Source organism: Hippopotamus amphibius, chromosome 17, assembly GCF_030028045.1.
Source record: "Hippopotamus amphibius kiboko isolate mHipAmp2 chromosome 17, mHipAmp2.hap2, whole genome shotgun sequence".
NCBI classification, from domain to species: Eukaryota; Metazoa; Chordata; class Mammalia; order Artiodactyla; family Hippopotamidae; genus Hippopotamus; species Hippopotamus amphibius.
Window position 1 is genome coordinate 8425061 of NC_080202.1, and position 27797 is coordinate 8452857.

Sequence of the window (27797 nt, forward strand, 5' to 3'; positions counted from 1 at the left end):
TAACTTACTCTTTTATTAAAAGTGTTTTTCTGATTATTAATACATTCTTGTTTTAGAACAGTTGGAAAATACAGAAAAGTATAAAGAAGAAAATAAGAATCACCCATAATTCCATTACTAACCAGAACTAATCATTTTGTAGGTTTTACTCTTCAAACACTGAGCCATAACTCACCAACACTTCTGAAACCTAGCCACAGACTGCTTGCTTTCAACATATTCATGTCTTTTTCCACAGAATGTAAAATAGAAACATATAAAAAATGTACTCAGAATAGTGAGGTTTCATCACAAAGTGGTTTCCTATAAATCCTCCATTTTCCAAATTTCTATGAGTCAGAGGCTCTAACACAGACTACTGAGATTTATTAAAATAATAATAATAAAAATAATAGGAGACCAAAGAAGAGAAAGGCAAGGGGCTTATCTCCAGATTCCCCCCCGACTCCTCATGGTACCAGGGGCAGGGTGCCCACTTTTCTTCCGAGCTGGAGGTTTCTCAGTCTTAGGGGCTGCAGCCAGGCGGCGAGGGAGGGCCTGGGAGGGAATCTGAGAGTTGAGGGGAAAGAGGAGAAACAGTCAGCAATGCATCCTCTCAGCCCTGCACTGCTGAGGAAAGGCGTTGTGCGTGGGGAGGGCCAGAATCAGTCAGCAAAGCGGAAGGGCCACACTGCAGAAAATGCGACCTGGGATGGGAAGGGGGGGTCAGGTGACAGAGGACGGAGCCAGCGGCGGTGTGCGGAGTCGGGGGGGGGGGGGGGGAGTCAGTGAGAGCCCCTCGCAGCCCCTCGCCACTGCCCTACTTTCCCTCACCTCTTTCCGGGGGATCTCACCAATGCGGGAGTCTGTGTTCCTTCGGGGGACATTATCCCCTCGGCCGTCAGTCCTGCCGTACAAATTAAGGGATGAGGATGGGCAGCTATTCCCTCACTCTCCCCAACATGGGGTGGAAGAACTACTCCCCAACTTTGTCTCCTAAGAATTAGAACAAACAGGATAGACCCGGGGACCAAACAGGAGGCAACATTAGTGGAATCAAATACTGAGTTATACTAGATTGTCACAATCCTAGGACTCTCAGTTCTGAGTTGCAGCACAAAGAGGAAAAAACGAAGGTAGAAAAACATGGAGAAGAGATTTTTTTTAGACGTGGAAAAAAACCAAACAGAAAAGTAGAGACAAAAGACAGGTGGGGAGGAGTGAGAGATGGAGGAAGAGGAGACTCTGATCTACATCGCACCCTCACTTCTTCCCCAGAAAAGGACAGAAGATGCTACTCAATGGACAAAGCACACACTCCACTCTTCCCTGCCCACAATCCAGGTTCCATCCACCGTGTCCCTCCTCCCTTCCCGCCCAGGCTGGTACCTGCTGTGTTCCAGCCTCTTCAGGTAAAGCAGCAGATCCTCGGGAGGCAGCGCCCCCCAGCCCCGAGCCTGGTACAGTCGTAACAGCTGAGACACCTCCATCAGCTGCCTCGAGGATGCGAGCCCATCGCCACCTGAGAGGCACATCAGTAACGGCGGTCATCCTAGGCCCTCCCCCAGTCCTCATCCCGGCTCTAGAATCCAGACGGGCTTTCAGTTCCAATACCGGCTCCACACCCGAGACCTTCCCCCTTTATCTGCTGTTAAACCATGACCTCCTTACCTCTCTCTGGGGAGCCGCTGCTGGGACCACCACTCTGTGACTGGGCTGAGGGAAGCTCATGGATCCGGAAAAGACTGGATGCCATGGCTAAGGGCACTTTAGTTTTATGGACAGGGGGTGGGAGGCGTGGCATCTGAGGGGCTTCCTCCCAAGATGGGGCAGTCAGAGGACCTAGCAAAAGGAAAGAGATTCAAAATCAGGAAATGAGGCAAAAGCCAAGGAATCCCGCCACCTTAGCCTTCATGGGGCTTTGTGACCTTTGCCAGCCCCTAAAGACCCATCCCCGGTAACCAGCTCCCACCTCTTCCAGGCCCGGTCCCAACCTGCTTCAGAGCTGGTGCTCACCAGACTTAGGAGGCAGCAGGTCCACGGAGGGGTTCTCGTTGCTCTGGGGCGCTGTCTCCAGCAGCTGGGGGGACAAGACAGCAAGGTTCCCTGAGGACCGCTGCAGAGAGGGACCTCGCTGAGGGGAGCAGTGGCTGGGGAAGTAAGAGGTGGGGCTGGTCACCTAAGCTCCAGAGGGAATGAATGCGGTAGGAATAAGAGGGACTGCGAAAGGCAGAAGCTGGGACGAAGTCTCAGTCCCAAAAGGCGGATGAAATCAGAGTCCAAGGATTTCAGAGCAGAAAGAGAAAATGAGGAAGGGGAGGCGAAAACAAGGCGGGAACAAGTGGGCCCTCTTACCTGGTGCAAAAAATGCTTGAGTCCCTGCAGCTGCGAAGGGGGCGGCAGCCCTTGCCTCAGGAAGCTGTCCCCGTCGGACCCAGGATCTTCCTCAGGGAACGGCCGCTCTGGCCTGTGGTCGGGATGGAAGGTCCCAGCTGCAGAGAAGGCCTCGGCTGTAAAGTGAAACAGGGTGTGTGCTGTAGGGGGAGGGGCTCCTCCACAGATCAGCTCACCAAATGCCTGGAAGGAAGGGGCCTATTACATATAAGAGGGCATCACAGCGAAGAGAAGATGATCCAAGTTGAAGGCAGCTGGAGAGGGAAGGATTGAAGGCGACTGAGAGCTGGCAGAGCTGAAGACAGAAGTGTAGACAGAAGGGGAAACCTGGGGAACTCGGACCCTGAATAAATAAATACCGCCACAGCACAGCATGGTTCAAGATCAACAGACATGTTCCAGCTCCCTCATCAGAACATGCCCTCATTCTTAATTCAGCCTGGGTTGTCATGTTTACACCACGCAGAGCACCCCGTCCACACAGGTCACAGCTGACTGAACCAGGTGCGGCCACCACTCAAGATCAGCCGAACCAAGGGATGGTTACCCACCCATCAGAGCACCTCTCTTTACACTGGACCTAAGAAACAGAGGCACCAACGTCTCTGTAAGGTCCTCTAGAGTCTTGCTGGAGTCGGTGTCACAGCTGCTCTAATCCACGTGCAAACCAAAGTTGTGAGAGCAAGAACCTGAGGGACCGAGGACCGGTCAACCAAGAGGAAGGAGCAGCTGGCGAGGAGGCAGAATCCAGAGCCCACGCAGGCCCAGAGGGAGGAGGAACAGCTGCCCAGTTCCCGGCAGCGCCCCTGCGGCCAACCTCAGTTCTCATTAAGCACAAATACATCACATTTCCATCAGTCTCACTCCCTTTATTTGAACCAACTTGAGTGGATTTCTGCTCCTTGCAACTTATGGCCACTAAGACGTCTGGGACACGAAATGCTCAAGTCCCGGACAGAAAGGAAACTAGGTTAAGAGGAAGCCAATCAGTGTGAGTAAGAGGAACCCCAGGGACTTCTGTCCCCAGTCACCTGAGGATGAAGTGAGATCCGGCTTTGGCTCCAGGGGCTGGAAGGAACGCTGGCTCTGGAAAGTGGGGCCCAGCAGGAGGCTAAGATCTGGGGAGGGGCTGCAGAGAACAGGTGGCGGCACCCCAGGCAGCTCTTCCCTCGCTTCCCGGCTCTGCTGCAATACGGGCTTTAGGGCCACAGCCGCGGGAGGCACCGTCCAGACCCTCCTCTCCCCCTTCTCTGGCTCCTGCGGCCCAGGGCTGGAGGGGGCAGCGGGAGGAACCTGGGCACAAGAGAGGGTGCGTTTAAAGAGACAAGACATGGCACAGATACGTTAATGAGATTACAAATTAGTAGAACATCCTCAAAAGGAGATTTGAGAACATTTATCAAATTTCTATCAAATTTTAAAATGCTTATTTTTGACCTTACAATTCCATTTCTAGAAATTTTATAGATACACTTGCACAAAGACATATATTAATATTTTTTGCAGCACTGTAGAAGCAAAATAGAGGAAACAACTTTAATGTTTGCCAATAAGCACTTGGTTAAATAAAAAGTCACAAAACTGTGTATAGAAGGCTTCTGTGTGAAAGGGGCACCCAAGACACCAGTAACAGCCACTGCTTCTGGGGGCAGGAACTGAGAGACTGAGGTGCAGGGATGGGATGGAGATGACTTTTCACCGTACACCTTTTTAAACACTTTGGATATTTTTTTTACCACGTGCATATTATTACCTATTCCCCAAAATATTTTAGCTAATAATAAACACTTAGCAATTAAAAGAAGGAAGTAGGAGATGCCAACATAGGGAGGGCTAGGGGTGAGACTCTCAATCCTGCTCTAGGTGAGGCCTGTAATTAATTCAGCTGCCATTCGGCAAAACTAGCACCACGTGTTACCTCCTATTGGGCTGGGAGAAGAGACTGGTGCCAAACGCAGGGCGGCCAGCCTGGGTGAGCTGTGGCCACGGCAAAAAGATTTCTTTTGATGAGACAGTTATTCTCTGGGAAAGTCCACAGAATTTTCCTAATGCAGGTCCTAGGAACTGAACTATGGACCTCCCTTGGCAGGGAGCTGGCAAAGAAGGGGTCTGAACACAATTCCGAGCAGCCTACCGGGGGGTGGGGCGGCGGGGCGGTGGCGCTGAGCAGCTGGCTGGCCTCCTCCCAGTGCGCCTGCAGCATGGCCTGCAGCCGCTCCACCAGCTCCACCCGCTGCTCCTCCAGCTGCTGGTTCCCACTCTGCAGCTCCCGCACTCGCGCCTGCTCCCGGGCCAGTCTGAAGGAAAGATGAAAGAGGTGAGGGCTTTGAGAGGCCACCGTCTTTGACAAAGCAGGGACTCAGAGAACGGGAAGGGCCAGATGGGAACGTGAGATGTGAAATTGTGGAAGGAGCTGGGGCCAGGGCGACAGAGGCCGGGGCTACAGAGGAAGCGGCTCTTCGCCACTCCCACGGGGACTGAGGCTGGACAGGAGACCCCAGGGTCCGGCACCTGAGCTCCCAGTCCTGAGCCACCTGCTGCTGCCTCTCCTCCCGTTCTGCCATTTCCACCTTGAACTGAGCCAGCTGTGTGGACAGTTCCTGCTGGTGCTGTCCATTCAGCTCCTGCAGCTGCTTCCTGAGAGGACACGGGTGAGAAAAGAGTACTGAATCTGGAGACCGAAGACGTAATCAAATAAGAAAGAGCCAGAACACATGCACATGAGAGTGACAGCCAGCCAGCCACCTCGGCCATGGCACAGGGGTTCAGGAAAGGGGTAAGGACAGCTGGTGTCTTAGGAGGGGTTCCCCAGAAGCAGAGACTGAGATGAGGATTTCTGGGAAGGTGGTTCATTTAAGAAGTATTTCCAGAAAGAAACTGGTAGGGGAGTAGGCGCAAAGTGGAGAGGAGGAGGCTCAACCCCCCAGGGCAGCTCTGGAGACGCTGCAGGTAGCAGCTCAGCATTGTACCCATTGGAGTGAGGGGGATGGAAACGTATATTTCTGTAGCCATCAGTTATTGCTTAAGTACTAATTCCTATGGGGTGAAAACGGAAAATCCCCAAGCACATCCGGCTCTCCCTGTGAACCTGAAGGCAGCACTCTCACCAAGAGACCGACGGGAGCCAGTGTGTTGGAAGATGGTAAAGGGATCTGAGAGGGTCTGGGCAGGGCCCCAACACCACCTGCTACAGCTGGGGAGAGGCAGCAGCCGTGAGCCCCGAGCACCTGTGATGCTCCCTCAGGGAGGCTGCTTGCCGCAGGCTGCTCTCCTGAGCCTGCGCCAGCCGCTCTGTCACCCGCTGCTCTAGCTGCACGGCCAGCTCCGACTCCATCTGGATCCGCTGGCTTTCATATCTGGCCTGGGAGTAAAGGAAGGTGGGGTCACTGTCAGCTCAGTTCCATCTGGGCTTAGAGGAGGATGGAGGATATAAGGTAGACAAAAAATTCCAGGTACCAACGTTCCTTCATATGCCTAAGAGAGAAAGAACAAGAATTTTGCCACAAGGAGTGAAAGAGGCTTCTTTTCCTTATTAAACCATGAGGGGCTCACGCCTTATATGCACACAAAAGTAAAAATGACTTTGGACAATACAAATGTGTTTTTTTTAACCAAAAGAAAAGTTAGGTAGAACAATCAAATGTGTTACATGTGTCTGCAGGAACACAGGCAGTATTGCTGGTGCAGAACCTGGAACCCAGGGAGCATTCCATAAGTGTCCGTGTGCCCTCCTCCTAAAGCAGAACCGTCGTCTCTGTTTTCTTACCTCATAATCCTTCTTCAACTCACTTCCACTCACAGTCCTTCACGGCAAAGAACTTAATTTCTCAATCCTGAAGTGGTTATTTCTCAGTCTTTATCTTACGTGATCTCACTGTAACACCTGCACCTACATCAGTTTTTCCTTCTAAAACCATTCTTCCCTTCACTCCTGTGATATCACCAGCCATGTGATCTTTCTAGCCGACTGCTCCTCAGTCTCGGCTGACTGCTCCTCCTCCAACTGCCTATCAAGGCCGAATGCTACCTTGAATTCTGTCCTCAGTTTTCTTTTTGACCACATGCTACCATTCTGGGTCACTGATGCTTTTATGTGTGTATAGTAAACGTCTAGCATTTAGGCCATGTTTTTTGCTACCATTTATACCTTAAAACACTTTCTAAATCTCTCTCTTTAGCCAGGACCTTTCTTCTAAGCTTTAAGCCCATGTACTCAGAAACCTACTGTATATACCTCAAATAGAACACATCCAAAATTGAGCTCATTTGTTTTTCTACCCTCAAACCTTCTTTTCCTGTTATATTTCTTGCCTTAGTAATGGCGCCTCTCTTCACTGAAACACCCAATCTATTGGAAACCCAGAGTTATTCTTGACTCCTCCCACTTCTTTGCCCCTCCCACTGGTCATTTCATTCTATTCAATACTAATGGCTCTCCACCCTCCTGCTCACTACTACATTAATTCAGCATCACTTCAAGTCTAACTGATCTCCCTGCCTCTATTCTACCCTCCAACCTGTCATTCTGGCCCTAGTGGATCCTCTACTTTGTGCCTGAGTGAATATTCTAAAGCACAAATATGCTCAATTTATTTCCTTGTTTGAAAGTTTTCAAATGTCCCCACTGCCTAAGGAATAAAGTTCTGGCTGCTTAAAATAGCTTACAAGGCCCTTTATGATCTTCCCACCCACCTATCTCATCTCCCCTGAAAAGATTCCAATCACACTAAACTCCTTACAGTTACCTAATTTTTTTTTTAAGATTTATTTATTATTTTATTTATTTATTTATTTTTGGCAGCATTGGGTCTTCGATGCTGTGTGCAAGCTTTCTTTACTTGTGGCGAGTGGGGGCTACTCTTTGTTGCAGCGCACTGGCTCTAGGTGCCAGGGCTTCAGTAGTTGCAGCACATGGGCTCAGTAGTTGTGGCTTGAGAGCTCTAGAGCGCAGGCTCAGTAGTTGTGGCACACAGGCTTAGTTGCTCCGAGGCATGTGGCATCTTCCCGGACCAAGGATCGAACCCATGTCCCCTGCACTGGCAGATGGATTCTTAACCACTGCGCCACCAGGCAAGTCCCAATTCTTTTTTTTTACTTTTTAAAAATTGTGGTAAGAAACACATAACACAAAACTTACCTTCTTAAGCATTTTTAAGTGTAAGTTGAGTAGTATTAACTATTATTCACATTGCCGTACAGGTCTCTAGAAATTTTTCATCTTGTAAAACTGGAGCTCTATGCCCAATTAACAACTCCCCATTTCTCCCCCCGGCCCAGTCCCTAATAATCACCACTCTTACTGTTTCCATGATTTTGCCTACTCTAGATGTCTCGTTACCTAAATTCTTTTTTTCTTTTTTTTCAGTTTCAGCTGTACAACATAGTGATTCAATATTTCTATACATTATAAAATAACCACCACCCTAAATTTTTTTTAATGAAAAAACAATATATACTCCATCTGAGCCAACAACTCCACTGTAAGGAATCTATTCTGCAGAGGGGGTGCCAAAGATTTATGCACAATGATGTCCACTGCAGCACTATTTTTTTTTTTTTGGCTGCACCATGCAGCTTGCGGGAGCTTAATTCCCCAACCAGGGATCAAACCTGTGCCCTATGCACTGCAAGCGCGGAGTCCTAACCACTGTACTGCCAGAGAATTCCCTGCAACACGATTTTTAATAGCGAAAAAAAAAAAAGGTAGGGTATGGGTAGAGATGGAAATGAAATAAGAATGGCAGAAAGTTGATGTGTGTTGAAACTGTCTGATAGGCCCATGAGGTTCATTATTCTATTTTATTTACTTTCTATATGCTTGATATTTGTTTATAATTAAAAGTTAATATATGTAAGCAAGTAAATAAATTGCCCTGTACCTGCCTTCTGGAAAAGAAAAAAAACAAAAAACTGACATCAGTGTAAATTTCTCATCAAAAGGAAAAGGTTTAAATAAACTATGATTTACCCATTTATTGCAATATTATATAATTCTTAAAAACAACATCTATACATCTTAATTTAATTCTTAAAAATAACATACACTACATCTATATGCACTGACATAGAGAGATGTCTACAACATATTATGAGGTAAAAGCAAGTTGCAGCAAATGCATATAAATGTTTTTAAAGCACCAGCCCATAAACTCATATGAAAAGGTTCTAAAAGGACACAAAGTGATTTGAAAAGAGAAGGTAACCATTTACTTCTGTAATAGTTGACCTTGTGTTACAGATAACTTTTACATCTTAAAAATATTTTCTAGAGCTCTCTGGGGAGACTGCCTTGACCCATCCATGTAGAATTGATGACTCCTTTCTCTGTCTTTGATATTTACTTCTGATAAGTTAATTTTGAGAATGTAAACAGAAACTGTGTTTATGACTTTAAAGCTAGCTGACCAAAAAAAAGTGAAATGAGGAAAAAATAATGAATCTAAAAGATGACAAGAAAAGAGAGGAAAATAAATACTGAATAGGCAAGACAAAATAAGATATAAAGACATGGATTCAGCTATGAATAAACTAATTAAATTAAATGAATTTAACGCTCCAGCCAAAAGGTAAATATATGAAGGTTGAAAGTAAAAAGGTTAGAAAAATATTTGTCAGGGAAAGGTGAATATAGATCTATTAATATTAGGCAAAATAAGACTCTAAGGCAAAAAGCCTTGTAAGAGATAGAGTCATCTTGGACTTCACTGGTGGCGCAGTGGTTAAGAATCCACCTGCCAATGCAGGGGACATGGGTTCAATCACACATTTTTGAAGGCATATAATAAATAATAATTGAGAGTAAGGAGAACTATTCTTTACTCTTTACTCAGACATCATCTTCCTAGTGGGTTCTTCCCCAGCCACATCTACAACTATAGGTGGAGACTTCAACACCCCACTTTCAATAATGGATAGAACAATAAGGACATGGAGGGTGTGAACAACACTAAAGCCAGGCACTACTCTGGGATTCACCAGTAAATAGACAAAAACCATTGCCCTTGTGGACCTTACAGAAAGTTAAGGTAAACTGTGGGGGAGGGGAGTGGGGAAATGGGTGACACAGGTGAAGGGGATCAAGAGGTACAAACCTCCAGCTATAAAATAAATAAGTCACACGGATATAGTGCCCAGCATAGGGAGTATTCAATGTTATTGTAATAACTTTGAATGGTGACAGGCGGTAACTAGACTTGTTATGGTGATCACTCTAATATATAAAAATATCAAATCACTATGTTGTGTACCCGAAGCTAATACAATATTGTAAGTCAGTAACACTTTAACTTAAAAAAATTAAATACCAAATAAAATAAATTAAAAGGTACATTATGTAGTATATTAGGAGAAAAATTAAATAGGGAAGGGAACAGAGATTGTCAGAGGCTGCAGGTTTACTCAGTGTGGCTGGGGAAGAACCCACTAGGAAGATGATGTCTGAGTAAAGAGTAAAGACTAGTTCTCCTTACTCTAAATTATTATTTATTATACTCCTTCAAATATGTGTGTGCTAGGGGACTTCCCTGGTGGTCCAGTGGTTAAGACTCCAAGAGCACTTCCAATGTAGGGGCACGGGTTCAATCTCTGGTCTGGGAACTAGGATCCCACATTCCAAAAAGTAAAGGAAAAAAAAAAAGGTGTGTGAGCTCCTTGGTGGCTGGGACTATTGAGTTAGAACTATTCCAGCACAGAGCTTACACAGAGGGACCATTTGATAGGTTTACTGAATGCACACATACACACGCACAGGCTAGCACCAGTTCAGGGGCTACAGCAGCTTATAAACTGCTACTTAATTGTTTACTAATGTCTTTACCCTTGGTCCTCCATGATAAATTAGTTTCCATGTGGTCAGTCCTCCAATTCAATGGGCCAGGTGAAAAGTAAACGTGTGTTCTCTCAAACACTGGCCTCACTAACCCAGAAACTGGGTGTCTCCTTAAGTCAACCATTAATAAGGAAAGAAGTCTCTCTGAAACTCATTAATTTGCCCTTAACACACACTTCATGCATTAAAAACAGAGGCCCATAAAGGTCTAAATTCCAGTTAGAAACGGGAATGTTTGCCCTGACTCCTGGAAGTCACTCTGGCTCAGACCTACATCTCCTCACCAGGAACTCTCCAAAACCTCTGCCTCCTGACCTGCACCAGGCTCATCTCCAGCTGCAGGGCATCTCTCTCTCTCCGAGCTGTATCCAGCTCTCCTTCCAACCGCCGCACCTCCGACTGCACCAATGCCAGCTGCTGCTGGGCCTCCCGGGCTGCCTGGGCCTCCCTCTGGGTGTTCCCCTAAGAAAGGGAAATCAAACTTAAGTTTGTACCTCATTGTCTGCCTCCCAGCTACCTCTATTTCCCAACTCATCCTCCTGCACCCTAAAACCCAAGTTACCTCTCTCCTCACATGTGACCTATTTCCTCATCTCTGTTTGAATCTCACTCTTTGGCCCTCCATGTATTTGATGTCCCCAGCCATTCCTGTAGGCCGTGCTGTCAATCTTCTCTCCCACATATAGTTCTTCACTCTCCATCCTGGTCCACTACACCACATACTCCGATATCGCATTCAACTATTTTGTCCTTTGTCTGTTCCCCATTCCCCAACTGCCACTTTCACCTTCTCCCTCTCCAGCTGAGCCTGGCTCTCTTCCTGCAGCGCCTGGTAGTGTTCCTTAAGCTGAAGTTCCTGCTGGGCCTGCGTCTGCCGTTCTTCTTCTAGGGCCACCTGAAGTGTCTCCAACTGTCGACGCTCACTGAGTTGCCCAGCCCGAGCCTCATCCCGTTCTTCCTGCAGGGCCCGGCACCGCTGCTGTTCTAGCTCCAAGCTCAGGGTCAGAGCTTGCCTTTCCTCTTCCTATAGCCCCAGGAGAAAACCAAGATCCTTAGCACACCCTCAAGAGACTAGCAATCTGCCCCCTCACCCCATACAGCCTGCTGAGAATTATATCCATTAAAATACAATAGTTAACAAGCCCACAAGGTTATAATATGGTAAATAAGAGCTTCTGTTCCAGAATTAGGTAGATTTGGGTTCAAATCTCAGTTTGAATCCTAGCTCTGCACTTCCCTTGTGTTCTGAGACACACATCCCTATCTGCAAAGTGGGCATATTACAGTCTACCTTGTGAGGACTAAAGTTAAAAGCATATGGAAAGCATTAGCGCAGTATCTGGTATGTAGTAAGTCCTCAATATACAAGTTATCACCATCATCATCAAAAGAAATTCCACAAAGACTAGAAAATCTAGCCTCTGATCACGTACTAGCCAACCAGCCGCCACCACCAGCACTCTTGGATGTAGCCTGTTAGGAATATAAGTACCAGCATGCATGTAGCTACCATGTGTCATGCATGCAAGAAATTCTAAACCTGGCTACTAACTCAGATGGGTAACCACCTTATCATTTCAGCAATGAGGAACTTGAGTCTCATTCCACACCTTTTCTGCTCTGCCCTAGACCAGAGTTCTCAAACCTGGCTGAACAAAATCACCTAGGAAATTGCTGAAAATATTTAGGTTCCCTAACCCCTCCATATATCAAAACCTCTGGGGAAGGGTCCCAGAAATCTCTATTTTAAAATAATTATCCAAATGATTTTAATGCGGATACAATTTGCTGAGTCTCTCAAACTTACCGGGTGGCGGAGCTTACTTTCTGTAGAGTAACTAGCAGAACTAGTGTTTTAAAGGATACACTGTGCCCTGGTGCAACTCAAATTATGAACTCCCACAATCCACCAAAAGCCCGTATCCCTCCAGAAGTAATTAACAGCCTCTATTGGAATTAACCCAGGAAGCGCTCTCACCAGCGTCTCTCTTTCCCGTTGCTGCAGTCTGGCACCTTCCTGCTCACGAGTCAGGGCCTGCATGGCCTCAGAAAGGCTCTGTTCCAGGCGGGATACTGTCTTTCAAGGAGAGGGGAACAAAGAGCGGAGGAACTGAGGGGAATCCCTGTATGCGATACTTCAAAAATCATTAACAACATAAACTCTAAAAGCCAGAGTTAACTAAATAACTTGGGGGCCAGAGAGAAGCCCACGTGGTGTGAGGAGGGCTGAGAAGACATGAGCCATGCAAGTCTGACAGCGGAAACACTGAAGGGAGAGGAAATGAGAGGACTGTCAGGCCAGCTACGTCAATCTGTCAGGAACGCTGCGTCCAGAGCTGTTTCTCCCCTCTCCCATCCAGCCATGGGTGACCTAGGTTCTAATGCCACGTGACCCAGGTTGCCCACCTCCTGCTGCTTGCTTCTAGTGAGTTCAGCTGCCTGGCGTTCCTCCTGGAGTCCCCGAAGCACCTCTGTCCGCTCAGCCTCATGCCGGTTCCAGCCCTCCACCACGCGGGCCAGGGTCTCAGGAGAGGAAAGTCAGACAGAATTTCAATTAATTTTTTTTGCCTTCTTTCTGCCCACAGGAACAGGGTCAACAGGCACCTTCTCCCAGCAGTCGGCAAACCCACCACTGACCCCAGCTCCTAACATGAACGGAGGAGATGCTGGCTGGCCTCCCCCATTCACTTCCCTGGTGACCCCCACGGAGAGACCCGCCTGCCTCTGCTACCCTGGCACCTTGTCCAGTTGTTCGATCATGATATCTTTCTTGCGGTCGGCAGTCACCGCCACGGCTAGCTGTTGCTGAAGCTCTAGCACTCGGGTCTGCAGGCTCTGAATATGGCGCTCACAATGCTGAAGGGAAGAGGGGTGAGGAGACTGTGTGTTGCCATCCTTAATGTGACCAAAGCTCCAAACTTTCCAGCTCCTTTACAGGGGACATGGGCTAGAGACAGGGAGCCTGGGTCCCAAGAACAGAACAGGTTTAGAGAAGGAGAATCAGGAATTCTGGAGCCTGAGATCTCCAACACCTTCCTCTACCACCTCAGGAAGCAGGGGCTGAGTTTCCAGCCTCTTCCCTCTCCCAGATCTCCTGAGAAAAATTTCCATGAACCTTTTGGCAGGGGTGCAGCTGCCCATGCTGCAGAGAGTGAGAAGTTACTCCTGCCTTAAGAAGCATATTGGACACAATGATTCAACAAGGCAAGGATAAAGGGGAAAGCCTTTTAGTCATGCCCAGGCAGTTTAAAATGGAGAAAGAGAAGTTTCCAAAAATGACAACACAACCAATAATTCTGACTCTTCCTCTGCCTTGTCCCTCTCTCCGCCCCCTTCAGAGAGGCTGAGGCTCACAGAAACAAAGCTCATTATATCACCAGTAGCTTTGCACAAGCCAACAAAGTTTGTGGTTCATTTAGCAAACATGGACACAGTATTTCTATGTGTTAGGTACATTCTAGACTTTAGGAAGACAGTGCTGAACAAGATAAGCTATGACCCGCATGGAGCTTAGGTTTCAGAGGGGGGAAACAAACAAGATATATCAGACTTTGATAAGCTCTATGAAGGAAATAACAGATTGATCTGAAGGAAAACATGGAGGAGAGGTGTGCCATTCTAGATTGGAGGGTCCAAAAAGGCCTGCCTCCCAGGAGAGCCATTTGAGCAAAGTCCCAGCTTGCAGGCCCTTAACCTTCAGTCTTTTTTTCTAAGCTTTGCTGTCATTAAAAGGAAGCCTTTATATCTCACCTTGCGACGGGTATGCTCTGAGTCCAGTGCATCCCTCAGCCCCTGAAAATCCGGGGGATTGAGCGGGGGCCCTGGCCGAAGGCTGGTGTAGCGGGGAAATAACTCCTCCAGGGCTTGGGCTGAGCTAGATGGAGATAAGTCATGCAGGGGCCGGGTGCTGAACAAAAGGTAGAGAATACTAGGGTTAGGAAAGCTTTTGAGAATCCCTGGTTCAATTGTGACATTTTACAAGTAGGGACACTGAAACTCAGGGTAAGAGACTTGCCCTAAGTCACAAAGCTAGGACGATAAGAGACAGAGCCACAGAGAGCACATAGGTTCTTTAATTCACCCTGCAGTGCTCCTTCCTCTATCCCACACTCCCTGCAGTATGAATCTCAGCAAAAACAAGCTACTTCTTTTGGAGGAGGAAGGACTAGAAGTTGGGAGAAAGCCAGGTACTAAGCAGCAGATGCCCATGTTCCCAAAGGAATAAAGGGGATAGAAGAAAGGACAGAAGGGATGAAAACTGAAAGCTCAGTGACAAGCATCTTAGGTCCTTCAGAGGTACAAAAGCAGTAAAGGGAGAACTAAGCAATAGAACACTTGGCTTTCCAAGAAAGAAAGGAAGCCAGCTAGGAGAACCCCAAGGAGAACTCACTTAAGCAAGGCGCCTGTGCTGTCACTGTCAAAGGAGTCCTCTTCCCGTCTCTCTGAGCCGGCACCTGGAGTAGGGGGATCCCCTGTGGGCAGCCAGAGGGGCCCACAACCAGGGTCAGGGAAGGACAGGAACAGGGACCACTTGAAGGAGAAGGGAGGAGAGGTCCCTCCTTTCTACTTCACCCACTTCTCCCACCCCTCTCCCAAAGAGCAAGAGCCTTTCCTCCTTAAAACTCTTATCTCAGAGGTCTAGGTCCCCACCCCCCACACATCCCGCTTCCTTTCTCCACTTTCTCTTACCCCTTAAATCTAGGTTCTCCTTTATAGGGAAGGGGTTCACTCACGATAGGCCGCATCACGTGAGGTTTGGAGCATGCTCTGGAGTTGACCCCGAACACTTTCCATCTCAAAGATATGCTTGGCACCATCCTAGAAAAAGCAACATGCAAATCAGATGCAATAATTGATAGTCTACCTACTGCCAGGGTAGATGGCATCCAGTAGCCCTTAAGGCTCAAGAATTTTTACTCTCACACCTGGGAAAGCAAGAAAAATAGACCTGATCTAATAAAAAACTCCAATGTCTACAGAAGCCAGAAAGGTAATGTAAATGAATTAATTGGGTACCTTAAGACAAGAGTAGTGAGGATTCTTGCCAACTAGAGAGCAAATATCCTGTCTAAAGACTCTCTAGTCCATGGCTATCAGGTTTGCAAACTCTGGGAGGCCTCATCAGTCTGCAGACTGGTTATGATACCTGTTCTATCTGACACTAACTATCTACCTATAACATGTATAATTGATTAAGCTATGTTTTAATGATTTACATTTCTGAACCATACAATCAAAATAGTTTTGAGCTGTAAGGATCTCAGCATATTTTCATTAAGTCCCTAGTTCCCTCTTGGGATGAAGAAACCTCATCCTCACTCCCAGCACCCATATCCCAGATAAAGCACAGCACCTATCCCACAGGTGTCTCCGAAGAAGAAGAAGAAGAAAAAAAGAAAGCTAGGAAGTTTCATGATTTTCCAAATTATTACGGGTGGCCTTGGACACTCTCTCCCTCATAAATATCTGCTTGCAGGAACAAGCATGACTGACTGTGTAGTTAAAAGGAATTTGGAATCCAACAATAGGAGTTCAAGTCTCAGTAAAGCTTTTTTTTTTTTTTTTTTTTTTTTTTAGTAGCATCCCATTCTGATTTTATTTTATTTTATTTTTTATTTTTTTGGGGGTACACCAAGTTCAATCATCTGTTTTTATACACATATCCCCGTATTCCCTCCCTCCCTTGACTCCCCCCCCTCGAGTCCCCCCCACCCTCCCCGTCCCAGTCCTCTAAGGCATCTTCCATCCTCGAGTTGAACTCCCTTTGTTATACAACAACTTCCCGCTGGCTATCTATTTTACAGTTGGTAGTATATATACATGTCTGTGCTACTCTCTCACTTCGTCTAGGTCCCAAGACCCTAGAGGTTTCCAAGACACATCTCCCTCACCTTTTTCTTCAAGTTGTTCTCCAATCCAAGCGACAAGCTGTGACTCAGTTCTTGGGCCAAGCCATCTAACACCTCATGAGGAGGTGGGCAGGTGGGAGGTAAAAACAGCTGGGCTCGTGCAGTGCTCTCTGCCTGACGACTGAGGTGCAAAGAAGTATACAGCTGGGAGGTCACCTCAGAGGATGCTTGGTTCAGCCCAGGGGCTTCTGATGAATCACTCAGGAGATCCTTGGCCCGGAGAGGTGAGCTGGGGGTGGTAGCTAATGTTGCCATGAGTACAGGGAAGAGACAACTGGAAACAGCAGAGCTGGGAAGTCCTGGTTCTGCTTTAAGAGAGCCCAGGCGGGAAAGTACCCCGGGAAGGAAGACTGGGGAGAAAGGAGGAAGACTCCAAGCGAAGGATTCTTGTTGAATGAGGGTATGGAGGCTTTCTGGTTAGAGGAAAGGTTTCCAATGGTTCCAGAGGCCATGGGAGAGGGCAAAAGGATTTCCTCCCACAGCTCCTGAGAACGGTGGAAAAGGAGGGTGCAGCAAGGAAAGGGCGGGGACAAAAGACCTCCTGCAGGGCAAGAGCCCCACTGCAGTTCCTCTGGAGCGCTGAACGCTGCAGATCAACTTCTGGCACGGGCTATCACTGGTCAACTGAGTTGTTAAGTCCTCACACCCAAAACGTGCAAACTGAAACGGACCCAAATCCAATAGGGGCCTAATTTCCGTCCGGCTGCCTTATCGGCCCCTCAACTGGCCCCGGTCTCAGAGAGGCAGCAACCTCACGCTCCCCACCTCCCCACCCCTCTCCGCCCACTGCACCCGTTCTACCCAGGGTCAACTACCTAGTATAACTCCTCCGATCCCTCCTGGCAAAAAAGCCTTAGCAAGGCTCCCTAGAATCCCTCCCTCACTACTACCCCCAAAGAAACTTTGTGAACACTCAGTCACGCCCTCAGACGTCCCTAAAAAGCACGCCGCGCTCAAGCCTAACCTGAGATCCCCTACCCCCACCACCCCGTTCCGAATACTCTCCACACCTCCAGTCCTCAGTCCCACAGTCTGCCAAGGTGAGGACAAGGGACTGGCCCCCTCCCCTGAGACCCGGTACGGGAAGACCAAGACAACCCCCCCCCCCCCTTCTCGCGCCCTACACTCAAAACCGTTGGCAGCCTCCCGCCCACCGTCCGCAGCCCCGCCTCGCTCGCCTCGATGACGTCACCAGCCCAGGACACCTTGCTTTCAGCTCTCCCAGCTTCTGGAGCGGAGAGCCTGGACGCGCGTGCGTGGATCCGACGGCCACGGATTGGCTGAGAGAGGTATGGGGGGTGGAGTTATCGCTCCGCCGCTGTAGCTTGTGGACCTGGTGGGGCGGGGCTCCGCTGAAACCGGAAGTGTTGAGTGACGGGCACTTGGAGCAGTTCCGGTGAGTCCGAGGGAGGGGTCCCCGTCTAGTTGGAGAGATCCAGGACTGAACTGGAGTCCGCGGGGTGTGGGCGGTCCCGGAGCGAGGCTTACATTCTTTGCCCTGCAGATGACGGTCCACAACCTGTACCTGTTTGACCGGAATGGAGTGTGTCTGCATTACAGCGAGTGGCACCGCAAGAAGCAAGCGGGGATCCCCAAGGAAGAGGTGACGAGAGGGCCCCGCGCAAATCGGGTGACCTCGCATCTCCAAATGTACATAGTCCCAGTCCAGCCCCTCCTCTCCAAACCCTGGCTCGTTCCCACCCTACCCCGTCTCTTTTAAAAACAGAGAGCTAACTCTGCTCCTCTCTCTCCAGGAGTACAAGCTGATGTACGGGATGCTCTTCTCTATTCGCTCGTTTGTCAGCAAGATGTCCCCGCTAGACATGTACGTGGAGTCAGGGCTTGTTGAAGGAAGGAGGGAATTTGGGGGTGGGGGAACTTTCTGGAGTGGAAAGGGCTTTGGCCCCGAGAGAGGGTAGGAGACAGAGAGGGAGGCTGAGTCCGGAGCGAGAGTGCAGGAGCTGGTAGGAGCGGCTGTGGGAAAGAGCTGAAGGTAGAGAGGTTGGGTGCGGGGGCTAAATTGAGGGGTGAAGATGCGACATGTTTAGAGAAGAGGGAGTCGATCTAGAGGGGATCATTCGTATCTCTTTAGAAGAGATTCCGCTCCCATTCCTTAACATGCTCCTCCTCTCTGCAGGAAGGACGGCTTCCTGGCCTTCCAGACTAGCCGTTACAAACTCCATTACTACGAGACGCCCACTGGGATCAAGGTTGTTATGAATACTGACTTGGGCGTCGGACCCATCCGAGATGTGCTGCACCACATCTACAGTGCGGTCAGTGTCAGTCCCTCAGACCCTTCTCCCAAAGCTTCAGCAGCCATGGCCACTTGGAGCCCCAAGACGCCTTCCCTGCTCTAATCGTACTGTATTGTACCTCTGTTGAAGTCAGAGTTTTCTTGGGACCCTTTAGGTCCTTATACGCTCCCACCACCAGTTTCCCCTCAAGGAGAGTTTGCCTCCCAGCCCTTGATTCCTGTGCATTCACACACCCTTGAGGTTATACTAGGTTTGGGGTTGAAAACAAGAAGCGTTCAAAGCCTGGCTCTAACAGCCTCCCCCTCCACAGCTGTACGTGGAGCTGGTGGTGAAGAATCCCCTGTGCCCGCTGGGCCAAACTGTGCAGAGTGAGCTCTTCCGCTCCCGACTAGACTCCTACGTCCGGTCTCTGCCCTTCTTCTCCGCCCGGGCTGGCTGAAGGAAGCATTTTACCTCGCCCTTCAGAAGAATTCCTGTCTGTCTGGGGCCCTTCCTAACCTGTTTTACCGGAGGGCCCCTACTGCAAGCCCTACTGCCCCAGCCCCTCAGCCCCGTCAAGCCCCTTGGTAGCCCTCTCAGGGGAACAGCCTAAAGCCCTCCCTGTCACAGGAAGGGAAGCCTGCCAGAGTCCCTACACCTCCAAACCAGTCCCTCTCTCCAGTTTTATCCCCTACCTGACGCTGCGAGAAGTACAGAATAAACTTTTTATCACCTTCTGTGACCTGAGCGTGTCAGTTTGAGTGGTGGATCGGGGCCTGCCCCTCTCAAGGAGGCGTGAACCAGGGTGTCTACATCCCTTGAGCCAGCAAAGAGGCTTTGTGCATGGGTTTGTTAACAGCAGCACTATCAACGTTTGGGGTTGGATGATATCTTGTTTGGGGGTGGGGGGCTGCCATGTACTTTGTTCTGGCCGCCACTCACCAGATGCTGGTAGCGCGCGGGCGCGCGCATTCACACACACTCTCCTCCGAGGTCGTGACAGTCAAAAATGTTTCCAGACCTTGCCAAATGTCCCCTGGGGGACAAAAGAGCTCCCCGATTGAAAACCACTGGGTTGGAGGAAGGCCGACCGGCCTCGAGGTCCAGAGGGTAGAAGCACCCTGCGGAGTCTGCTCTCCGGTTCCTCTGAGCCCACAGAACACTCAAGCTGCGGAGCTCCGGAAGGTGGGGCTTATGCAGATGAGCGGCAGGTTTTGGCGGGGAGGCGGGCGGTCGTATGCAGATAAGGGGCGGTGCCTGCATGTTGATTAGCTGGGCCCGCTGCCGACGCGGCTGGGAGTCTAGCGGGTCCCGCTGCGGTTCGGGCTGAGGTGGCATCTCTCTTCCGCACCCCCACCACCCCGTCCCTAAGTTCCTACCCTCCGAGGACCTCCCTCGACCTTTGCCCCCATCCATTTCCCCCTCTCCACCCCCGCCAGTTGCCCCCGAACCCTAATCCCTCCACTCGTGGCGCCCCCCGCGTTTCTCTTCTCCGCCGCAAACCCCGCGACCTCCAGCAGCCCGCCCCCGCGGGCCCGATCCTGCCTGGCGGCTCCCGCTGCAACCTCCCCAGCCTTCCCGCTCTCCCAGGGCTCGCGCCGCTATCCCCTCGGGTGTCTCCCCTCGGGCTTCCCGGTTCCTCCCTCCCCCGCCTTGGCCAGCGGTCATGCAGGTGTCTATCGCATGTACCGAGCAGAACCTTCGCAGCCGGAGCAGTGAGGACCGTCTGTGTGGACCCCGGCCGGGCCCCGGGGGCGGTAATGGCGGGCCGGTCGGCGGGGGGCATGGGAATCCTCCCGGGGGAGGAGGGTCGGACCCCAAAGCCCGGGCCGCAGTGGTCCCCAGACCCCCGGCACCCGCTGGGGCCCTCCGAGAGAGCACCGGCCGAGGCACTGGCATGAAATACAGGTATGGGGGTGGCGGGCAGCCTGCCACATCTGCTCCCCTTTCCTGATCCCTGAGGCTTCCTGGGATGCTGCCAGGACCCCCTCAGACTTCTCTAAGAAGGTCCCGGCTCATTCCATCTTCTCTTCCCACCACTAGCACTCCCTTACGTGGTCCCTCTCTTGCTCGCTCTCCGTCCACACCCCTGACTAGTAGAAAATCAAGTTTACCAAGGTTGACCAGGCCTGTCAGACCCAGGGGATGCCCCTACACTTCCCTCCATCCCCCCAGGAAAGCCAGGAATGCACGGATCTCCAGGCTGTGCAACTGCCCCCTCCCCCCACCCCTCCATCCCCCATGGTGTGTCCTTGGGTAATGTCCTGGGAAGAGAGGGGAAGGAAACGGCTTCTCACTCTGGCCTGCTCAGGGTGCCTGACCCAGATACTGTCCTCACATGCCCCAAGGTCTCTTGCAACCTTTCTTGGTGGGGAGGGAAGTAGGGCCCTCAGAAGGATGGACCACATCTCTCAACCCTGTGCTGAGGGGCAGGGGCCTGGCGGGGAGGTGGACTGAAATGTAACCGACTTTTTCTCAGAGAACTGCTGGGCTCTCAGGACTACCAGTAGGGGGGAGGGGAGGGGCTCCTGCTTGGGAGTGAGCAGAGGTCACTGATATGACCTGGCTTTGTCACTCCATGTGGCAGCCCTGATTGGGAAGCTGAGCATGGGGGGTGCCTTGGGAGGAGGGGGCTTTCTGGTTTGAAGACAGACTTAACAAGCCAACAGGAGCAGAGGGAGTAGAGAGGGGAAAAGGGAGTAGAGAGGGGAAAAGGGAGAACTGGTCTTTCCTCTCATACTCCCCACCCAGGTGTCCTACCTGCCTTTGTTGGAGGCCCATCTGCCTAGCCCGTCCAAGGACCCTTGCCTGCCTGAGTGCCTGAACTTGACTTGGTTTACCCCTTCCACTCCAGTGTCTGCCCTTTAGCACAGCACTCTCTGAGGATCTGTTTTCACAAACTCATCACAATTAACCAGTCACGTTCCTCCCAGTCACCCCCCACCCGACTCCACATATCCCACAGATGACTCAAACACACACAAGACCCACCAGCAGAAATGGTAGGCAGGCAGCACATCTTCAATGCGATAGGAGGGGACAGAGGCACTGGACAGTGGCTGCAGAGGAACAGTCATTGTTCACTTATGCTATGGCCATCACATTGCCCAATTCAGTGGGCCCACTGAGTCTAGTTTCTTCGGACTGAGACACCCTGAAGGCATCTCAGTCTGGAAAGAGAGGAGCTAGAGGCTGATAATCTATGTCCCTAATGGAGGCTGCACCCCTTCCTGCTGCTTCTATGTCTTGCAGGAACCTAGGAAAGTCTGGTCTTCGTGTATCCTGCCTTGGCCTAGGTGAGTTAGAAAGAAGAGGAATTAAGGGAAGGCATTCTTTCATGGCTTGCCCCCACAGGTCTCACTTGCCTGGCTTCTCTTTTACAGGTACCTGGGTCACATTTGGTTCTCAGATCTCCGATGAGGTATAAGTGATGGGACCTAGAAGCAGGGTGAGGGGGTATGAGGGAACCAAAAAAGGGGGGAAATGGACTTGGATAGGGGTTTGGACAACAAGCATGGAGAATGGTGGACCTGAGGTTGGAGGATGGGGAACGGGGAGTGAATGTGGAAACCAAGGTTGAGGTGTGATGGGCTAGAGTGCAGTGAGGCAGGTAACTGAGAGGCTGGTGGTTGATCTTCAACTCTTTCTCTCACCATCCTAGACAGCAGAGGATGTGCTGACAGTAGCCTATGAGCATGGTGTAAACCTGTTTGACACGGCCGAAGTGTATGCAGCAGGAAAGTAAGGACTGGGGTGAAAGAGCTAAGTTACACTTGGAAGGCTTAGAGAACATCAGGCTTTATGGTTTTCCCTCAAAGAACCCTGGGAATTCTGTCACTAAGTTCCAACCTTTCAGCCAATGGGCCCCTGAAGCATTATGGGAACTGTGGTCCCAACATCCATCTCTCCCCAGCTTTGAGGACAATGGGGCATACTGTGCAGTTAAAGTAAAATAAAACCAACAAATATTTCTTGGACATCAGTTATGTACAACTATGTGAGGAGGACAAAGCTAAATTTTCAAACATACCATACCATAGCACACATGGCTTCACACTGGAAATAGTAAAAGCCTAGGATGACCTATCCCTGCCTCTTCTTCTGGCAAACTCTTCTGTTTATCTTTAAGACTTGTCCTAGATGTCAGCTCTTTCAAGAGGCCTTTGCCCAACTCCTCAAAGTTGGTCGCTATCCCCCTCGGCTCCCAAAGCACTTTACACTGCCCTCCGACACACAGTTCATCAATTACTGGTTTACAAGGCCACATTCGCCGCTGCTCAACTGGGAGGCTCCTCCCTCCATAGAGCTTGTCTTGCTCTTCCCCACATCACCTAAGTACCCGCACAGAGCCTATCACAGAGCAGGCATCTGATTGAGGGATGATATCAACATGCCCTCAAAAAGCTCACAGTCTAAGTGGTTAAACAAACAAACCAAAAGACAAGGAGATATGAAAGATTAAATTACAGTAACACTTCAGTAACAGCCACCATAACTTAAGACTTGTCCCACATTAACTCATGATTAAGTGTCAAAAAATCGTATAGCCAGTAACAGCTATGGAAGCTGACAAGGACTGACATAGACTGTAGCAATCAGAGAACAATTTCCCTAAAATGAGGCAGAATCCAAGCTAAACTCTAGAGGACGGATGGGGCTTTGCAGAGACTAAAATAAGGGGGAGGGCAATGCATATCATTGGAACCAGATGAGGCAGTGTCCTCCCTGGCTCCACTATAGTTGGTCCCTCTTCTCTCATCCTCTCCTCTCCTATCCTTTCAGCACCCAGAACAGAGCTTGGTACATAGTTGATTCACAACAGATATTTATTGAACAAATGAATGAAAATGATATGACTATAACCCTAGTTTCCGGAGCCCCTCTTACTTAGTCTCGGATGGGGCTCTGAGCCCCATGGGTTTAGTTTATGCTCCATTTTACAAGACAGGAAATTAGTTGACGGGAAAGGTGGGGAGGAGGGGAAGAAACTGATCCACCTTGGAGGAGTCAGTGCTTCTGCATCGGCTTCCTTCCAGGGCTGAAAGAACCCTAGGCAACATCCTCAAGAGCAAAGGTTGGAGGTAAGACATGTTGGGGGGGGGGGGTGGCGGCGGGTGGGGAGGTTGCTGGGGATGTGATCATCCCAAAAGCCTTTTCTTGCTGGTTCTCCCAATTCTCTTTTTTTCCAGGAGATCAAGCTATGTCATCACCACCAAGATTTTCTGGGGAGGACAGTAAGTGGCTGCCTCACTATAACTGGGGAGACCTGCAGAGACTGTGTGAAGGTGCATGGGATGGGGGTGGGGACAGCAGTCCCTACACCTGCTGCCCCAGGTCTGCATCCTGCCTGTGAGGACCCCTGCAATCCCAGTTTCTCATGGTTCCAGGCCAGCCCTGGTCCCTTATCTTTGACACACCTCATCTTTGACTTACCTTTTCCTACAGGGCAGAAACTGAGCGAGGCTTGAGCCGCAAGCACATCATTGAGGGTGAGAGCTAGGGGCTGGACACCTGAGGTGGCTAGGTACGGAAGCCAGAAGAGTTGGGAACATCCTCTGAAGCTCTGAGTCTGAGGCTTTGAAGAGGGAAGCTGGGATTTAGGTGGCCATGGCAAAGGGGTAAGGTCTGAATTCTTATGAAACTGAAGCTGAAAAGCTACCTTCCTCACCTCATGCTTTCCCCAGGCTTGCGAGGATCCCTGGAACGCCTCCAGCTGGGATACGTGGACATCGTCTTCGCCAATCGCTCAGACCCCAACAGTCCCATGGAGGGTAAAAGCAGCACCCCAACCCTGACAGCTCTTCAAAACTGAGCACTTCTCAAACCCTCAGCAAAGCCAGCCCCTGCTCAGGAGGCCTCCCAAGCTCCACAGTGGAGGCTCAGAGCCCAGGACTTGGACAGGGAGGGAGGTGAAGAGCAGATACCAACATCTCTGACTCCACAGGGATGAGTGGGGCCTTGATGGGGAGGACAGAGGTCTGCTGATGTGGAACCTGGGATGCCAGGGGTCTGACAGTGAGGCTGTCCCTCTCCTGTGTACCTAGAGATTGTGCGAGCCATGACCTACGTCATCAACCAGGGCCTGGCCCTGTACTGGGGGACGTCCCGATGGGGGGCCACAGAAATCATGGTGAGTGTGCCACCCACTTGCCCCTGTCCCACGACTTGTTCCCACTTTTCATACGGCCACTCCAAACCCCGCTCTACTGCAGGAGGGGGATGGAAGAAAATGGAGTGGTCTGACTCCCATCTCTTCCCCACCCCAACCCAGGAGGCCTACTCCATGGCCAGACAGTTCAATCTGATTCCTCCAGTGTGTGAACAAGCTGAGCACCACCTGTTTCAGAGAGAGAAGGTGGAGATGCAGCTGCCAGAGCTCTACCACAAGATTGGTTCGAAGTCCCCTCATCCCTACCTTTCCCTTGGCCTCACCATCACCGAGATCCCTTTCCCACATCCAATCCTCTTCCTCTTAGGTGTTGGCTCAGTCACCTGGTCCCCTCTGGCCTGTGGCCTCATCACTAGCAAGTATGATGGGCGAGTCCCAGATACCTGCAGGGTCACCATCAAGGTGAGATCTGGGGGCTCAGGACGGCAGGAGTGGACTAAGGAGTGGGCTTCTGCTGATTCTCCTTGGCCTTCAGGGCTACCAATGGCACAAAGACAAAGTGCAGAGCGAGGATGGCAAGAGGCAACAAGCCAAAGTCATGGACCTCCTCCCCATCGCTCACCAGCTGGGCTGCACTGTGGCGCAGCTGGCTATTGGTGAGGCCCTGCCAGCCCTGGACCCCGCAGGGGCCTTGTCTCCTCCTGAGACACTGCCAAACCGCAGACTGGTTTGTCCTGGGGAGGACCCCTCTGAAGGCTGTGTGCTCACTGTTTCCCACCAGTTCTCTCTCTTTTTATTTCTCCTTCTCTGGCCCAGCGTGGTGTCTCCGCAGTGAGGGTGTCAGCTCGGTCTTGCTGGGGGTGTCCAGTGCAGAGCAGTTGATGGAACACCTGGGCGCCCTGCAGGTGAGCGGGGGACTCAGAGCCAGAGCCCATCTCTCTCCCCATCCCCAGCAGTCACGGCCTTGCTGTCCAACCCAGAATGGGCCTGTGAGGCCACCCACTACAAGGTCCTTGCTTGGCAAACGAGAGGTCCCAGGCTGAGAAGGTGAGGCAGGGGCACAGCTGTGACTCTTTTCCTGCAACTCGGCCTCGCTGTGCGGCTCCCCGCGTCCACGAACCTCATGCCCTTATTCAGCGGCCCTGCATGCACTGCCCATTCCACCATCCCATTCAACTCCAGGTGCTGAGTCAGCTGACCCCGCAGACGGTGATGGAGATAGACGGGCTCCTGGGCAACAAACCGCATCCCAAGAAATAATACGTCGGGGGCGCAGGGACCCAAATGGGTGCATCCCCAGAACCGCTTCTCCGCCTCCGCCGCCGCCTCCCTCCCGCTCCGGATCCCTCCACGCGGCGGCCAGAGCCAGGGCGGCCCCGCCCACTAACGAGTTCCAGCTTGGAGTAGCGATAGCATGAACAAAGCCATATCCTCCCGCAGTGGGGCTTGAGAGGGAAAGTAGTCCGCCGCCCCCTGCTGCGTTCTCCTAGGCCTTCCTGCTAATCCTGGGCATGAGCTGCTGGACCGTCCCCTCTCTTCCCTTAATCGTTGAGGCCCAGGGGGGACAAAAGGCAGATACACGATCCATGCAGAGTACCTCAAAAGTGGCCCTTGAAATGTCATCAAGGGGTAACAACCTAATAAGAAGTGAGTTGTGATGTCATATGGGACGAAGGACATGGAGCTCTTACATTCGTTACAAAGGAAGCCAGGCTGGTCCTGGCAGGAAGTAAATGATAATCTTTGGGAAACCAAGACCCTGCCTCAGCCAGGATGTGGAGGAGGGCTGAAAACTAGAACTGGCGTTGATACTAGTTCTTGCCGAGAGGGGGGTGCAGTGACAAAGCACAGATGAGGGAAATCTGATGGCCGATGTGTAGTGTGTCCTAGCAGAAGTGGCCAGGGACGCCCTTAGAAAACTCAGTTGCGCCGCACTTCGCAGGAAACAGTGACAGCCTTTAGGTCACGGCAGAGAAACAGGGCTGACATAAAAAGGTCTGGGGAGAAACTTTTGAGCCTTGAGCAGGACTTCCTACCTGGCAGTGCAGGACTGTAGTCTTCCTCCTTGCAATAATCTTAAAGCAATAATGATGGCCCCTCTTGTGTAAGACTTCCCAGGGAACTGTAAATAAAATCTCAGCTTGGTCATCACTCACCGCGTCTGAAATTGCTGAGGGTTGAGAGGCTAGGCTCTCAGTCTCACACATCTGGCCCTCTAGCCCCTGCCATTAGAAAGCTCCAGTACTACCTTTCTCTCCACTGCTCGTTGACCTTAGCGACCCAGGCATGGTGCTCCTAGTCGCTGCTCATCAAGGACCCAGGCACGGGATAATCGAGGCTACAGTTTTCTTCCTTAGGACCCAGAAGCCCAGTTTCATAGCTTTGTTGCTCCTCCCTCTGACACGCTTATCCTTGTTTTGTTTTGAAAGTTATATTAGCCATGCTTCCTGTTTACCTCTTGCCTGATACCCACACGTACGCCAATGAACTATAGAGGTGGTTTTCACGTGGCTGAATGGGAGGGACTGTTCTGAGGTTGAGCCTTTAGGATTTGGTGAAGAAGAGGTAAAATGAAAACCCGTCTATGGTTGAAATGACACGGAGAGAGGGAAAAGAATTATTGTAAAGAAAAAAAGAAAACAAATGAAAGATCAAGTGTGAGAGTGGCAGAAAAGCAGAATCAAATGGGATTATGTCAGATACGCTTATTCTTCCCCAAAGAACTCTGATTTCCCTGGGATAGAAAGCGGGTGGAAAGTTATAACCTTTAAAGATCACAAGGCAGGGGAGGATGAGCTCTGCCTCCCTTAAAATATAACCTCACCGTCTCCCTTCTTCCCATCCTCACCCTTCCCTGATCCTGAAGCAGGGAGAGCACAGTAAAACCAATTTCCAAAAGAGACAAGTCAGCAGCCTGCCATTTACTGGATTAGCAACCAACCGGATCAACTAATGAACACTTACATCCACTCTTATCATCTCCCACTCATTTTGGAAGACTGTGGAGGAAGCAGAGAGGTAAAATGTATGACTCAACTATGGTTAGTTAGTCTGTAACAAACATACAAGAATTTATAGAATCAAAATAGTACTCTCCTTAAATAGTTATCTGGGAGGGTCATGAACTTATTTTAATGATGCCTGCCCCACTGCTCAAAACATTTTAAAAATTCCCCTTAGAATAAATTCAGAGGCAGTTAGAAGCCCCTTGTAAGAAACCTTCCTTTATTGTCACACCTCATTTACCATATTTATTTATGTGGCCGCCCTCCGCAGCTTGTGAGATTTTAGTTCCCCAACCAGGGGCCCCCCAGCAGTGACATCCTAACCACTGGACCACC

General features: G+C 50.3%; 3 protein-coding genes across 12 annotated transcripts; 2 read left to right on the forward strand and 1 right to left on the reverse strand.

Annotated features, from left to right (window-relative positions):
* On the reverse strand, window positions 1–17618 carry CNTROB (centrobin, centriole duplication and spindle assembly protein). 7 transcript variants are annotated; one of them, XM_057714718.1, is made up of 20 exons: window positions 17121–17618; window positions 16093–16164; window positions 14935–15019; window positions 14592–14673; window positions 13952–14108; window positions 12941–13057; window positions 12608–12724; window positions 12180–12278; window positions 10989–11225; window positions 10517–10663; window positions 5601–5734; window positions 4885–5010; window positions 4508–4670; window positions 3405–3666; window positions 2335–2489; window positions 1996–2059; window positions 1651–1821; window positions 1369–1501; window positions 814–886; window positions 1–549 (listed from the first exon to the last, which is right to left on the reverse strand). In XM_057714718.1, the coding sequence occupies exons 3-20, from the start codon at window positions 14993–14995 to the stop codon at window positions 424–426; spliced, it is 2424 nt and encodes an 807-aa protein (XP_057570701.1). In that variant the 5' UTR covers window positions 14996–15019; window positions 16093–16164; window positions 17121–17618; the 3' UTR covers window positions 1–423. The 7 variants fall into 7 exon arrangements, with proteins under 7 accessions (XP_057570701.1, XP_057570700.1, XP_057570698.1 ...); XM_057714717.1 differs by having other exon boundaries at window positions 16267–17618; XM_057714715.1 differs by having other exon boundaries at window positions 14592–14655; window positions 16093–17618.
* On the forward strand, window positions 17465–19086 carry TRAPPC1 (trafficking protein particle complex subunit 1). The gene is made up of 5 exons (XM_057714723.1): window positions 17465–17506; window positions 17615–17713; window positions 17865–17935; window positions 18248–18386; window positions 18679–19086. The coding sequence occupies exons 2-5, from the start codon at window positions 17615–17617 to the stop codon at window positions 18805–18807; spliced, it is 438 nt and encodes a 145-aa protein (XP_057570706.1). The 5' UTR covers window positions 17465–17506; the 3' UTR covers window positions 18808–19086.
* Window positions 18252–26259, forward strand: KCNAB3 (potassium voltage-gated channel subfamily A regulatory beta subunit 3). 4 transcript variants are annotated; one of them, XM_057714721.1, is made up of 16 exons: window positions 18252–18386; window positions 19367–19532; window positions 20044–20255; window positions 21600–21643; window positions 21731–21768; window positions 22009–22088; window positions 23384–23428; window positions 23537–23581; window positions 23793–23836; window positions 24032–24118; window positions 24392–24477; window positions 24619–24739; window positions 24824–24918; window positions 24992–25112; window positions 25273–25361; window positions 25639–26259. In XM_057714721.1, exons 1-16 carry the CDS (start codon window positions 18361–18363, stop codon window positions 25714–25716), a joined length of 1377 nt encoding a protein of 458 aa, XP_057570704.1. In that variant the 5' UTR covers window positions 18252–18360; the 3' UTR covers window positions 25717–26259. The 4 variants fall into 4 exon arrangements, 1 of the variants encoding a protein (XP_057570704.1); XR_009049931.1 differs by lacking the exon at window positions 18252–18386 and having other exon boundaries at window positions 19418–20255; window positions 24392–24918; window positions 24992–25361; XR_009049933.1 differs by lacking the exons at window positions 18252–18386; window positions 20044–20255 and having other exon boundaries at window positions 19418–19532; window positions 21731–21795; window positions 24392–24918; window positions 24992–25361.
* The last annotated feature ends 1538 nt before the right edge of the window (window positions 26260–27797 follow it).

Excerpts from the sequence above, each read along its gene's own strand:
- CNTROB (XM_057714714.1), bottom strand. The coding sequence starts at position 16,365 with ATGGCAACATTAGCTACCACCCCCAGCTCACCTCTCCGGGCCAAGGAT. Across the intron at positions 12,279-12,607 it reads CTAGAAGCAAGCAGCAGGAG|ACAGTATCCCGCCTGGAACA; the intron begins GTGGGCAACCTG and ends TCTCCTTGAAAG. Across the intron at positions 4,671-4,884 it reads GCTCAGGACTGGGAGCTCAG|ACTGGCCCGGGAGCAGGCGC; the intron begins GTGCCGGACCCT and ends TCTTTCCTTCAG.
- TRAPPC1 (XM_057714723.1), top strand. The coding sequence starts at position 17,615 with ATGACGGTCCACAACCTGTACCTGTTTGACCGGAATGGAGTGTGTCTG. Across the intron at positions 17,714-17,864 it reads CGGGGATCCCCAAGGAAGAG|GAGTACAAGCTGATGTACGG; the intron begins GTGACGAGAGGG and ends CTCTCTCTCCAG. Across the intron at positions 17,936-18,247 it reads AAGATGTCCCCGCTAGACAT|GAAGGACGGCTTCCTGGCCT; the intron begins GTACGTGGAGTC and ends TCCTCTCTGCAG.
- KCNAB3 (XM_057714721.1), top strand. The coding sequence starts at position 18,361 with ATGTGCTGCACCACATCTACAGTGCG. Across the intron at positions 24,478-24,618 it reads GGGGGGCCACAGAAATCATG|GAGGCCTACTCCATGGCCAG; the intron begins GTGAGTGTGCCA and ends ACCCCAACCCAG. Across the intron at positions 24,740-24,823 it reads AGAGCTCTACCACAAGATTG|GTGTTGGCTCAGTCACCTGG; the intron begins GTTCGAAGTCCC and ends TCTTCCTCTTAG.